Raw genomic sequence first — 15,621 nt, forward strand, 5'->3', positions numbered from 1 at the left:
AAGTGAAAATTAGTATAACTATTTTGGAGAACCATTTCACAATATCTACCAAAGTTACATATCTCTTATATAAGTATGCCCTGTGGAATACTATTTAGCCATAAAAAGAATGAAATTATGTATTTTCCAGCAACAAGGGTGGAACTGGAGGTCATTATCTTAAGTGAAACAAGTGTAAAGATTTTATTGACACACACATATATTCATGCAGTACTGTTTGTTAATAGAAAAACATTTGGAAACAACCTAAATGTCTACCAGTAGGAGACTTGTTAAATAAATTTTGGCACATCCACACAATGGAATACTTTGTAGTTATTAAAAAGAACGAAGTAGCTTTCTTCATATTAGTAGCATACTAATATGAAATATGTGAAAGATATACTGTCAAAGGGAAAAAGCTGGATATAGAATTCATATGTTTACTAATTCTAGTTTTACTTAATTATTTGAGAGAGAGAGCAATAGAATATATACTTTCATTTGCAAAAATCATTTCTTAAAGGGTTCAAATAATACTGGTTATCTCCTGAGAATAGGTGAGTGGGTTGGTGGAAAGAGCTGGACTGGGAAGGCAAGGAGGGGAGCTTTCATTTATACCTAGTATCTTTCTGTACTATTTGAATTTTTAAATTATTAATATGTATGGCTTTTGTAATAAAAAGAAACTACTTTACAAAGAATGTTTGAAAGATGACACTAGCATTATGCCATGAGCCAATGCATTACATCATTTTGTAACTATTTTTATCTTTCAGTTTAGAATCATGAAAGGCAAGAAAAAGTTTGGAATCAGATCAGGTTTCAAAATATAACTTTGTTACTGGTGCTAGTGAATCTCTCTGATTTTCAGTCTAGTTATCTATAAATAGGGGATAGTAAGGCTTACCTTGTGAGGTTCTTGTTAGCATTAGTTATAACTTACATAAAACGCCTAGGCACAGTGCTTGGTACAGAATTAAATGGACATTATTATTATTATTATATTATACATAGTATTATTATTATTAATGCCATATCACAAAAATCATGGTATTCCTCTCAAAATGAACGACTTTGTTTGTGATTACCAAATAATTGTTCTTCCCTGGTGATTTTTGTCCTTCACATATCAAATATTACCTGCGTTGGCAGAAGGGTTCCAGGTATTTTTCATACAACCATGTTAGTGACTACTGGAAGAATACTGGCACTAGCAGCAAGCAATTAGCTGAGAATGCTGAACTGGTATTTTATATCAATAGTATTATAGACATATAGCAGAAGACATGTGACATAAGTGGATATTATATGAAACATGAGCATACATGAGTGCACATATATTCAAGCTGCATGTTAGGGCACTAATTAAGAAATGTGAAATTACTGAAAGTCTAAGGAACTCCAATGTAGAAAGTAATACCGCAGGTCAACTAACGCATCATCTCTAAAATGGACTGTGGGAAAAATAAAAAAATCATCTTTTATAAAATTAGATACTCCAGTTCAATTTGCAGCAACTATTACTGCCAAAAATTACTTTATCATCAGACACAGCTCATAAGACTTATTCAAAAACAGCATACACTCAAGAGTTTCATCAGCTTAGAAAGACCTGCCACTAAATTCTAAGATAATAAGGCCTTTCTTAAAAGCTATTTTAAATGTAATATCCTGATAAGCTCAATGAAAACTGCTAGAAACTTTACCACATGCTTAGGAATTAGAAATAACAACAAAAAAAAGTGAATGGGGTAATTATAATTGGACAGATAATTTTATAGGTACATAGAAACAATTTAGATTTCAGTGTATTATGCAGTAACCTGAACAATTAGCTGGTTGAAGAGTTTCACTATTGGGAATACATATGCTCCTAGCAGTTCTCAAGGAATTTATTGCATAGCACCGGAATAATTAAACATTCATAAGAGAAAACAATTTTACTCTACTATACTATGGAGGTATTATAATTTCAGGCAATTACAAGGCAAAATGACAAATTGTGTTGCCTGAGAAAAAGGAAAAAAAGAGTAGAATTTGTACTGCTCCATGTGCATACCACTTAACGTCTGATGAAATAATTATACTTGGAATTATATTATAATATTCTTAATGCCTGCCTAGAGTAGAAACAGCTATTCAATTTATTTAAAATACATATTCTCATTTGTAAGTCTTGGGGAACATTTGCCAAATAACCCTTTAATTAAAACTACATTAAATGTTAAGGCTAGAACTGTTTACATAATAAAATCTTAAGGTTAGGGCTGTTTATAATTAATTTTTTTTTCTGAGTGAAAAGAACACTGAGATTGTTTTACCTGCAACTGCTCTTGGACCTGGCAATCGGTCATTGGCATTTGCATCCCGTGGATATGCACAGCTGTAATTCATGGAAGTCAATAGTGTGTCTATTTGAGATGTTCGAATATCTTCTGGACAATACATGGGTAGGAATGCAACATCGATTGCTATCTCATGGTTCAGACCTGTTAAAGAAAATTCATACATTATTAAAAGTTCAGTAGGTTAGCATGTGGTGCTGATGCCAAATATGTTGGTTTGATCCCAACATGTTCCAAATAGCTTCAGATCTGAAAAAAAACTGTGAAAACTGTAGACTAAACTCTTAGCATTACAATTTATGAAAACATGGCATTGGTTGAAAGAGTAGACACTTTAGTGCAACCTTTCACCACTGCAGGACATAACAGTTCAAAAGTTTTCCTCTACCGATGGAAGATTGGAATCTTACTATACATGGGATAGCATGGTCATATAAATGAAGACATGTAGAGTGTTTCCTTGGTCATTTAGGACTGGTGCTATTCTGGGGCAGGGCAATTTGGAGATGACTGTTGGTTCCCTTATTGTCATTTGGACTCAAGGATATCTGACTAAAGCAAGGTCAGGGATGACTTAGTAACTAGGTCCCATCTGTCCTCAAATATAAAAGACAAGGTTCACACACTCACCATTAGGGTCACAAAAGGTTGTGGTAGAAAAAGGGCTAAGGGGGAACAACTAAGGGCTAAGGGGGAATCCTGACCTTTGACTGTCATCTTTTTATATGGGTTAATGTCAGTTAGGATAGATAAAAAAGATTTCCTAGAAGAAGAAAAGGGTTCTAGCTATGTACTAAAGGATGAGTATCATTTAAATAAACAGAGAGGAGAGCATTTCACGCATGGCAGGGAATAGCACAAGCCAAAGGTATAGATCAGACTAAATAGACCATCTTGATTGGAGTAAGGGTAAACAAACACACAGAGTACAGCTTTAAAACTATGAATTCCATCTAGTTACCCAAACCAGAAACCTGAGAGTTACCTTTAACTCCTCCTTTTCAGTCTTTTCCAGATATTCAGTCATCTAGAGTCTATGACCTTAATATTTCTCTGATTCATCTCTTACAGTGATTCTTAAGTACTGAGTACAGGCCAATGATCAATAAGCAAATCCTTCTCATTAAACTGCAAACCAATTCAGAAATGCAACTTCTTTGCTTTTTATGTGGAAATGATATTGAATCTCATATATTTAACTTAGCATATAGATAAGGGCCATTTAGAGCTTTCTAAGGATTGCTAAAATTTGGTAGCCATAAACTAGAATAATCATATTATTTAGAATTATCCAAGAATTCTAATTCAGTATTATAAGAAGCATAGCCACCCCACAACTAGCAATGCTGCAAGACTCATGTAAATGTATACATGCTGGTATCTTATATCCTTGATTCTAAGACTAAATTTAACTCAGATATATATCATTAATTTTATTTATTTATTTATTTATTTATTTGAGACGAAGTCTTGCTCTGTCGCCCCAGCTGGAGTGCAGCCATGTGATCTCAGCTCGCTGCAACCTCCACCTCCCGGGTTCAAATGATTTCCTGCCTCAGCTTCCCAAGTAGCTGGGACTACAGGCGCATGCCACCACGCCCAGCTAATTTTTTTTTTGTATTTTTAGTAGAGATGGGGTTTTACCATATTAGCCAGGATGGACTCGATCTCCTGATCTTGTGATCTGCCCACCTCTGCTTCCCACAGTGCTGGGAGTACAGGTATGAGCCACCGCGTCCAGCCTATTTTTTTTAAATAAAAAGAAAACACTGCATTAAATGTACCATTGGCCATTCCAACTTGCAAACAAAAAAGGAAGGATGAAACCGAGAAACTATCAGAATTTGGAAATCATGATATTTTCACGAAGGTTGACATATTAGTGTGTCATTGATATTATTTATAGTTGCTTTCTAAATTATAAAATATTGGGAGTTGAACTTTAGCATTATCAGTGAATTTTTTATTGAGCTGTTTGATTCAAACTAGAGTTCTGGTTGGGCGCAGTGGCTATTGCCTATCATTCCAGCACTTTGGGAGGCTGAGGTAGGCAGATTGCTTGAGTCCAGGAGTTTGGAGAATTGCTTGAGCCCGGGAGGCAGAGGTTGCAGTAAGCCGAGATTGTACCACTGCACTCCAGCCTGGGCAACAGAGTGATACCCTATCTCAAAAACAAACAAACAAACAAACAAATACAAAAACCACTAGAGTTCAAAGTACAAACGTATAAATCAATAGGCCTCAGGGCTTTTGCTTGCTGCTTCTGTGCCTAGAATGGTTTTTCCCCAGCTAACTACATCTCCACCAGGTTTCTGAAATGTTCCTTTCTCCAGGAGAGTCTGCTATTTAAAATTTAACCCTTTCCTACTACACTCCCAGCTTCTGTTTTTCTTAGCACTTGTCACCATCTCACTGTACTACAAGCTCTCATAGAGCAAGGTTTTTATCTGTTGTGTTCACTAATGTGACTTTAGCACTTAGAACAGTGCTAGGCACACAGTAGATGCCCAGTAAATATTTCTTAAATTGAGTAAATAAATATACATTTGTGCATTTTATCTATATTTTTTCAATACTAGAGTTTAAGACATTTGTGGAAGAGTATTCAAATATAAATTCATCCATATTCCTGTTACCAATAAATGAACACAAATATCCTGTACAAACTCCAATAAAAATGGCTATGATGTAAGGAGAGTTGTTAAAATAAACTTTTCTAGATTTTGTTTGTCAAAATATTTTTTGAAAAAAATAGTCATACGGTTTTTTCTTTTCCTTTACTGTAAAGTGCATTTAAAAGATAATTTCAAATTTTAATAGCATTAATTGTGACATCAAATTAATTTAATATGCTATAGTTACACTGAAATAATAAGGCTTTACTCATCTTTATATTTTCTTTTATTAAAGCAGCCAAGCAGGCCAATACCAGTACCAATTTCTTCCCTTCTTGGTATTAGCCTATGGGCTCAGAATCAATTATTTGTACCTCTGGGGTGTGCCACCTTCCTTGCTGAAAGCCTATTTGAAAGATTAGTTGAGTAGCACTGGGTTCCCTCAATGTTGGTTCCCTCACCAATTAATGCTATTATTAGGGTTTGTATCTTTTGACTTCTAAAAGACAAATAGGTAGCCTTCAGAGACTTGGAAAGGCTGGCTGGATTATGTTCGTAATTAAATAAGTCAAATGAAAATTGAGGAGATGACTTTTAATCTTCGATTGACCTATCGGATTTCATGGGTAACTAAATTAGTGTTAGTAGAGCCAATGATATGCTATAACATTTGTAAGCTCAATTAAAACTTTTGAAACGTGTGTTCTTATATTTAAGGTTAGAAATAATTCTTAAAATTGGGAAAGACTGACCAACAGATTTTACATTTTGTACTTGGGCTAAGGGCACTGAAAATCTAGCATTACTTCATCTCAATATATTCTATTTAAAGTGTGTGACCTTACATGGTAGGCAATGGACTGAGGTTTTAATGGTTACTATCTATTGATTTGAGGCAAGTGAGATGGCACAGCAAGAATTTAAAGACAAAAACCAGTGCTTCTAGGATAGGCTTCTGACATTGCCATGGTACCAATCCCCCCACACCCTGCTATCCCTCCCCTAGCCTCCCACCCCCCAGGCCCTGGTGCGTGATGTTCCCCTCCCTGTGCCCGTGTGTTCTCATTGTTCAACACCCACTTATGATTGAGAACATGCGGTGTTTGGTTTTCTGTTCTTGCGTCAGTTTGCTGAGAATGACGGTTTCCAGTTTCGCCCATAACCTAGCAATCCCATTACTGGGCATATATCCAAAAGATTATAAATCATTCTATTATAAAGACACATGCACACGTATGTTTATTGTGGCGTTGTTCACTCTTTTAAATAGTTAAAAAAACAAAAGAATATTTTATGATACATAAAAACATGAAATTTAAATTTTAGTGTATATAAAGCATTTTTCAAGTAGCCATGAACATTCATTTACATATTGTCAATGGCTGCTTTCACACTAAACAGCAGAGCTGAGTAGTTGCAAGAGAAATTGTATGGTCTGTAAAGCCTCAAACATTACTACTTGGCCCTTTACTGACCAAGTGTTCTGCCTTGTATAAGACATACTTAAATTCATCCTTCAGTTTTAGGATTCTACCTTTTAACAAATAGCACAGTAATAAGAGATTTATTCCTAATGACCAGTGATGATGAGCATTTTTTCATAGGGAAATGCAAATCAAAACTACGTTGAGATACCATCTCACGCCAGTTAGAATGGCGATCATTAAAAAATCTGGAGACAACAGATGCTGGAGAGGATGTGGAGAAATAGGAACACTTTTACACTGTTGGTGGGAGTGTAAATTAGTTTAACCATTGTGGAAAACAGTGTGGCGATTCCTCAAGGACCTAGAAATAGAAATTCCATTTGACCCAGCAATCCCATTACTGGGTATATAGCCAAAGGATTATAAATCGTTCTACTATAAGGACACATGCACACGAATGTTCATTGCAGCACAGTTTACAATAGCAAAGACCTGGAACCAACCCAAATGCCCATCGATGATAGACTGGACAGGAAAAATGTGGCACATATACACCATGGAATATTATGCAGCCATCAAAAACGATGAGTTCGCGTCCTTTGTAGGGACATGGATGAACCTGGAAACCATCATTCTCAGCAAACTGACACAAGAACAGAAAATCAAACACCACATGTTCTCACTCATAGGTGGGTGTTGAACAATGAGAACACATGGACACAGGGAGGGGAGCACTATACACTGGGGTCTGTTGGTGGGAAGAGGGGGGGATAGAGGGGGGTGGGGAGTTGGGGAGGGATAGCATGGGGAGAAATGCCAGATGTAGGTGAAGAGGAGGAAGGCAGCAAATCACACTGCCACATATGTACCTATGCAACAACCTTGCAAGTTTTTCACATGTACCCCAAAACCTAAAATGCAATAAAAAAAAAAAAGAGATTTATTCCTCTCTTCTGAGTTTATTGCTCATGTCCATGCTTAAAATATATATAAACCATTTGTCTGGTTTTATAATACAACTTGGGTTCATACTAGGATCCTAAAATATATGACAAATTCAGCACTTTCACATCTGATATTCAGCTCTCATTCTAAATAGTACTTGAAGTATAGATGTAGATAGTACTTGAATGACTGAAGACATGAATATAGATAGTACATGAAGTATATAATGTCTATACTTCAAGTACTACTTAAAGCATAGTAGTTTTCAACCTTTAATCTACTCCTTTATACCTGATGGACAGGATGTGTTCTTGGCAGGGGCATTCTCTCTGTGGCAATAAGGCTGCTTCTCTTGTATGTATCAGAATCCTAAGACGTATGAGTAGGCCTCTTGTAGATGACTTTGATAAGCTACCCCCTCCTACGAAGATTGTTTGAGAATCACTGGATTCAGTACCATTTATCCCAACTGTCTAGGTTTTATCCCTATATTAAGTTAAACTATTAGAGAGTGAAGTACTTGGATTATATAATAATAAAGTGAAAATATATTCCTTTATGGAAATGCTTTATTAAGATATGACTAATGATTATACTGATTAGGTATGTTAAATGGTTGATGCATGAAGCAACTATCTGAAGAGCATTTACACACTTTCAAAAAAACTACAGTTTAAGATAACCCATTTGTTATCCTGTGCTACTTACACAATAATTTCATACAGTTAATTCAGACTTGAATTTTGTTTGAGAGAAAAAATAGCAGAGTTCCTATATATAATTGTTTTCTCTGCAACAGATGATACGTTTAGAGACTAAGGAGATCTGATTTCTAATCATGGCCTGGCTTTTACCTAGCCAAGGGTAAGACCAGAAGATATCCAAGTTTCTTTTGGCTCTAAAGTTAAATATTTCATCGGGAAAAAAGAAAAAAAAACAATAACAACTGAAAAAACCCCTTCTGCCTTCCTGTCAGAAAGCACAGAGAAAATTATTGCCAATGGTAGAAATTTCGTTATTTGCTAATATCTAGTAATACCTAGCTTTTGTGCTTCCTTTAAAATGTTCTGTTTTGTTTCATTCATAAATGCCTTATTTTCCACCGTCATTTAACTATGTAAACCATCCTTGGAAAAATGTAGGATATAAAATTTATATAAAAACAGTATCCATCTAACATGGATTAAAGCTAGTTGTAGAATGATGAAATTTCCTTCTTCACATTTGATTCCTGCTATTAGCTGATTCATAGCCAAAGCTACACAAGTTTATAATTACATGTAATATAGCTGAGAAGTATTAGTCAAGCTATTTTCATAGAGCAGTAACATGTTAAAAGTAAGAAAAATATTCAAGTTTTTTGTTTCTAGATGAACTCATCATTTCCATGGTTATCTTTTTTTTAATTTGTAATTTTTGTGGGTATATAGGTGTGTATATTTATGGGGTGCATGAGATATTTTGATATAGGCATGCAGTATGTAATAATCACATCCGGGCAAATGGGGTATCCATCCATCCCTTCAAGCATTTATCTTTTGAGTTACAATCCAATTATACTCTTTTAGTTATTTTAAAATGTGCAATTAAATTATTATTGACTATAGTCACTTTATTGTGCTAACAAATTGTAGGTCTTATGCATTCTTTCTAACTATTTTTTATATCCATTAACCATGATTACTTTTTTCGATGGATGGGAAATTTTGCTATAATTTTTGTTTCCTAGGTAGAAAACTAAAGTTGATGAACTAATTGAAGAGAACAAGTAATGCAGTCTAGTGAAAAAGCATTTGAAACTTATGTCTGTGATTGTCTAATGAAGTCAGTGGGAATTCAGACTTTTCACAGATTGCATACATACTCACGTGTCTGTACATATTCATATGTGAGGAGTTAGGGGAAGAGGGGTTGGGAGAGAATAAAAGGGAAAAGAAAATCTTGATAAAGGTCAAGGTATTTTATCCCAGGACTACAAATATTAGCACCACGCTCTCATCAACTGAGCTAACTGGCCAAGATGTTCAGTACTACAAATGCAAAAATCCATGAACTAAATTGCTCAGTCATTAAGTTAATTTGCTAATATTTGTTTCCTCATTCCTTCATTTTAAGGTAATAAGACCTAGTACTAAGATCTTCCTGTGAAACACAAATGCATTGTTTCCTTGACTCTGAGAGTCATTTTAGCTAAAATTTTATTTTTGAATCTTGGTGCATGTAAATTTTTCATCTTTCAGAAACAACAACAACAACAAAAATCTAAGTTTTAAAATGTTTCGACTTCTTTAAATTTCTTTAGCTACCTCTAAGTTTTGAAAAACCTGGGTAAATCAGTTTATTTTCTCTATCAGACAAGGGAAGTCTTTTCAATAACTTATTTCTAGTCAACCTTAGTTACTTGATTATTTTATTATCTTGAGGGGCTAAACAGGCCTTTTTTTTGTAGTGTCTTCTTTTGATTAGTATCCTTTCTTCTCTTTTACTTACACTTTACCCTTTAGTGGTTCAGATGAATGAAGAAGCAGAGAATATAGGCAAGAAAGTGGTGGATAAGGGAGAACAGAAGCTGCCTTAGAAGTAGTCAGATAGGAATGTGGAATATTCCCTTAGTTCTCCCATTCTTCTCTCCCCAGATACTTTCCAAGGACTTGCCAATGTTTAGAAGCACACAATTAGAGATTCATTTATTCCATAATTAGTGTTCCATTCCTTTTGTTTGAACCAAACAAGAACTCCCCTTGGGCTTAATGTTTTTGTGGAAAGGGCTGAAAATTTTAAAGCAAAATAGTAGGTAAATTTCAAATATGTTAAATTAGTGGTATTCAAAAGACTTACCTAGGATGGTTACTTCAAAATGTCCAAGGCTTCGGGCACTCTTAAAATCATCAAGTTTTGGAGGCCTTCCTTCTGGTGGTATATATTTAGAAGGCTGGGAATTATACTGCTGACTAAGAAACTTTCTGTGTTCAAATGTAAATTTCCGTGGAATACTTTCCGGATAAACACGGCTGTAGTGTAGGTGATCTATTAAGCCAAACTTTTTCTCCCTCCACAGCTGACTCTCCCACCTATCACTTATAGTTTTTCTGGCTTTCCCCTGCAAATTGGGGTTTGTATTTGGTCGACCTGTTAAAGACACAATGAGATAGACACAATTGATCTATAAACTAATCAAGTCATTCACTGCAAAAACAACAACACAGATTAATGAGGAATAGTTTAAGTAACTTTAAAAATCAAACAACCACCTACAAAATATAAAATGAATATACGAAAGAAAATTCTTATTAAAGTGAGAAATTAAATTCACTTTCAAAATAAACTTTTACTCTAAAATACTAAAGTGACACTGTTTTCTCTGTTGTTGGAACTGTAGATCTTCTTTCTACTCTTTCTAAATGTTCTAAGTGCTCTTAAATAAATTTATGTTCTTTAGATATTCAGCAACAAATTAAAATTATGATTAGAGATCACTCACTCTTGGTGGAAATTTGAGCCTAAAATAAAATTTTGTCAATCTCTGCTAAAAGTAACCTGAGCAAATACAGTTTCTTTCTTTGATACTTCTCTCCTTCAGAGGGTCCATTTAGGGGTTGGGCACGGTTGCTCTTGCCTATAATCTCAGCATTTAGGGAGACTGAGGTAGGAGGATCACTTGTAGCCAGGAGTACAAGAGCAGCCTAGTTAACGTAGAGAGACCTATCTATTAAAAAAAAAAGTTAAAACAAAACAAAACCCAAAAAACAAAGGGGCCATTTATTTATTATATATGACACTCCTTTCAGATATAAATAATATAAGGAAAACAGAAAGGGAACTAAATTGAAATGAAAGATCCCCTCAATTTTTGTTGTTCTCTATTATCAAGTCAAATTATCATTTATGTATGATTAATCTAATACATTTAGTTTCTAAGGCAGAATTTAATTTATCCCTTATCGATGTGGTTAGGCTTTGTTTCCCCATCCAAGTCTCATCTTGAATTGTAATCACCAGGTGTTGAGGGACAGACCTAATTAGAGGTTATTGGATCATAGGAGTGGTTCCCCCATGGCTATTTTCATGATAATTAGATAGTTCTCACGAGATCTGATGGTTTTATAAGTGTTTGACATTTCCTCCTATACACACACTCTCTCTTGCCTGGGGTCATATAAGACATGCCTGCCATAACTGTAGGTTTCCTGAGGCCTCCCCAGCCATGTGGAGCTGTGAGCCAATTAAACCTCTTTTCTTTATAAATTATCCAGTCTCAGGCAGTCCTTCACAGCAGTGTGAGAACAGACTAATATGCATACACATTATGACATTCGTTCATCCATTCAACAATTACAGAGCACCTATTATGTGCCAGACATTGTGTTAAAGAATTTGGTACAAGTAATATTTTAATTAAATAATATACCATGGTAGAATCAGAAATACAGTAAAATCAGAAAAGAATTGATTTTGGAACAACAGTTCTGCTAGCTGATATAGGCTGACAGCTTCAGAGTTTACCAACATTGCTGACTTCCTTTCTTACCTCTGCCATGGTATTCTTATCCTAGTATAAGAAACCTTGCTGAGGCAGAAGGTGGCTTCAATAGCAAGGTTTCAGTATGGCTAATATACTACTTCTGATTATCAGACTTTATTACATATTCCCAGAGTACTTGCTTGGTTTCTTAAGCCTAGCTGGAGGCTTATTGAAAATTTATTACAAAGTAAAGTATTAGTTTGAGTTGTAAGGGAAGATGAAGAAGTTGAACACATACTTCTTACTCACCAGGAATTTAAAATACTGCAATATTACAAAAGAGTTTTTTAAACTAAAAATTCGGTTGATGAACACACAGCCTCCTATAATAATGATTGATAATAAAAGGGATAAAAAATTTAATCACACATGAAAAGATCAAAAGGAATAAATCAAAGCTGAGAAAAAGAGTTAGTAGGACTAAACTGATGATTGGGAAATGACTTCATCTTTTTTATCTTCTAGAAATAAATCTCTCTCAAACCAATAAAAGTACATAAACAATTAGTAGCTATTGCAATTATCTAACCCATATTAAACATTCCTGCTTGACTTATTTTAGAATACACCATGCAAAAGAAAAAGTGATGTTATTCTAATTTTTAAAAATTAAGTACTTATATCTACCTTATAGAAAACAATTACATGATTGATCTGTTAGGAAGAAGCCAGGATATTTTCTATGCATATTTTCTTATTTGAGTGTTAATATTAAGAATCGCCAAGGTACAAATAATGTTTATATGAAAAATTCCTCTAAATAAAAGCACTTTATTATTTTTATTTTAGTAACTGGGGGCTACAATTACCTACTCAAATTATATATTCATAATTAATTAATAAGAATGAATATGAAATCAATACCGGAGACATTGGCAGTGACTGATTATGAATAGCAAAAAATCAAAGGCAATAAATAGGAAAGATACAAAATATATCTAGAGCTCAGGTTTTTCTAAAAAGAAGATGGAAAATCATGAACTAGAGTTTTTTTTTAATTTTTTTAATTTTAAATTGATTTTTAATTTATTTTTATTGTACTTTAGGTTCTGGGGTACATGTGCAGATCATGCAGGATTGTTACATAGGTACATACATGGCTATGTGGTTTGCTGCCTCCATCCCCTCGTCACCTGCATCTGGCATTTCTCCCTGTGTTATCCCTCCTCGACCTCCCCACGCCCCTACACTGTCCCTCCCTTGACCCCTGCAACAGACCCCAGTGTTTGGGAACTAGAGTTTTTTCTTGAATATTAATAAAATAACTACATGAAACATGTTATATTTTAATCCTAATGCATAGCTAAATATAGGTTAATTACTTAGCAAAATTATATTTTTATATTTTACAATTATAATTTTCACTCTATTATTTCAATGATCTGTTTTACTCTTATTTCTGGTGAGACTGGTTCAATGTTTTAATGAGGAATATTTACACTTGGGTTGTAAGTTAAAAAAGGATGCAGTTCAAATGTATGTACATAGGCATGGTGATTTTTTTAAATTTATTTTTTATTTTTACAAAATCTACTCCAAGCATTTCATTATGTGGATAAGAGTGGTAGGAAGGTAGAGGCAGGCTCACACCTGTAATCCTAGCCTGAGGCAGGAGGACTGCTTGAGGCCAAGAGTTAAAGATCTGCTTAGGCAACATAAGGAGACCATATTTCTACAAAAAACAAACAAAACAACAACAAAAAACAAACAAACAAACAAAAACAGGCACTGTGACACATGCCTATGGTCCCATCTACTTGAGTAGCTGAGGTGGGAGGATCCCTTGAGCCTGGGAGGCCGAGGCTGCAGTGAGCCATGATCACGCCATTGCACTCTTGCCTGGGTGACAGAGCAAGACTCTGTCTCAAAAAAAAAAAAAAAAAAGAAAAAGAAAAAAGAAAAGTGGTGGGGTGTATGGAGGCATGGGGGAGGGAAAGAAGCTATTTTCTTTGCCTCTCCCTCTTGCCTCCACTGATCCCACTTTGATGCAAGATCTACAAGGCTGAAAAATAACAGGTTATTCCAGTCAGTATGTTTCGTAGCAAGTAAATAACAGACTTTTTAAAGAATCGTGAAAGACAGAGGCTACCTGTAATGTCTTGTGTTACTGTTAACTTTTCAAATGTGTCTGGTTACTAGATATAAGCACAAACAAACCACACAAACATATTGATTGTATATTCACAAAATGAATGACTTTTGAATTTACAAGCTTAGAAAAAGCCAAAGCTATCATGAAACTATCTGGGAATACATTGGTGACCATGTTGACACATATAGATCTAATTCATTCATTAAAACTGCAATATAGTATCACAGTATATTAATATGCTGTATTTATAATCCTCTGTTAATTAACATTTAGCTTTTAATTTTCTCTATTATAAATAATTTTCCAATAAACATCTTGGAATACATCTCCCTATGTAGCCAAAGACATAAATGGAATTGCTAGGTCACAGAGTACAACACATTCACAACAAATTAGGTATTGCCAAATCATTCTCAAATGGTAGTTACAGCATATTTGTCTAAGAAATGGGGAGGTTTTTAGATGGTATATGGTTGGGTCTTACTTTTTTATCCAATATGATAATCTCCACTTTTTAATTGGGGTGTTTATACTATTTATTTCAATATACAGGCATACCTTGTTTTATTACACTTTATTGTGCTTTACAGATACTGTATTTTTTGCAAATTGAAGGTTTGTGGGAACCCTGTGTTGAGCAAGTCTATTGGTGACATTTTTCTAACAGCATGTGTTCATTTTGTGTCTCTGTGTCATGTTTTGGTAATTATCACAATATTTAAAACTTTTTAATTATTATTATATCTATTATGGTGACTTGTGATTAGTGATGTTTGATGCTACTATTGTAATTGTCTTGAGGTGCCACAAACCACACCCATATAAGATAGCAAACATAACTGATAAATACTGTATGTGTTCTAACTGCCCCAACTACTGGCCATTCCCCTGTCTATCCTCTTTCCCTCAAGTCTTCATATTCCCTAAGACAAAATAATATTCAAATTATGCCAATTAATAACTTATAACGTCTGCTAAGTGTTCAAGTCAAAGGAGAGTCACATATCTCTCATTTTAAATCAAAAGCTAGAAATAGTTTAGTGAGGAAGTCATGTCAAAAACCAAAATAGCCTGAAAACTAGACCTTCTGAGCCAAACAATTAGTGAAGTTGTGAATGCAAAGAAAAAGTTCTGGAAGAAAAGTAAAAGTGCTATTCTAGTGACACATGAATGATAACAAAGTGAAACAGGCTTATTGCTGATCTGGAGAAAATTCTGGTGGTCTGAATAGAAGATCATGCTAGCCATGATATTCCCTAAGGCCAAAGTCTAATTCCTAGCAAGGCCCTAATTCTCTTCAATTCTATGAAGGCCAAGAGAAGTGAGGAAACCCCAGAAGAAAAGTTGGAAGCTAGCAGAAATTGGTTCATGAGGTTTAAGAAAGAAGCTATCTCCATAATACAAAAGTGCAAGGTGAAGCAGCAAGTTCTGATGTAGAAGTTGTAACAAGTTATCCAGAAATTCCAGCTGAGATAACTGATGAATGTGGCTACACTGAACAACAGACTTTCCATGGAGATGAAATAGCTTTCTATTGGAAGAAGATGCCATCTAAGACTGTCATTGTTAGGGAGGAAAAGTCAATGCCTTGCTTTTAATCTTCAAAGGACAGGCTGACTCTCTGCTTAGGGCCTAATGCAGCTGACGACTTTAAGCTGAAACCAGTCCTCATTTACTATTCCCAAAATCCCAG

The 15,621-nt window shown here is 34.7% G+C and overlaps 1 protein-coding gene across 1 annotated transcript in view; it reads right to left on the reverse strand.

Annotated features, from left to right (window-relative positions):
* RADX (RPA1 related single stranded DNA binding protein, X-linked) overlaps window positions 1–15,621 on the reverse strand; it is a 57,457-nt gene that overhangs the window by 5,491 nt on the left and 36,345 nt on the right. Inside the window, exons 12-13 of the mRNA XM_012451668.2 lie at window positions 10,153–10,443; window positions 2,304–2,471 (exon numbers count right to left, since the gene is read on the reverse strand). Of these exons, the coding sequence (XP_012307091.1) occupies window positions 2,304–2,471; window positions 10,153–10,443 (459 nt within the window). The remainder of the gene's footprint in view (window positions 1–2,303; window positions 2,472–10,152; window positions 10,444–15,621) is intronic.

The sequence above is a fragment of the Aotus nancymaae genome, unplaced genomic scaffold (genome assembly GCF_030222135.1).
Source record: "Aotus nancymaae isolate 86718 unplaced genomic scaffold, 86718_ANA_hifiasm-v0.15.2.pri h1tg000004l, whole genome shotgun sequence".
NCBI lineage: Eukaryota > Metazoa > Chordata > Mammalia > Primates > Aotidae > Aotus > Aotus nancymaae.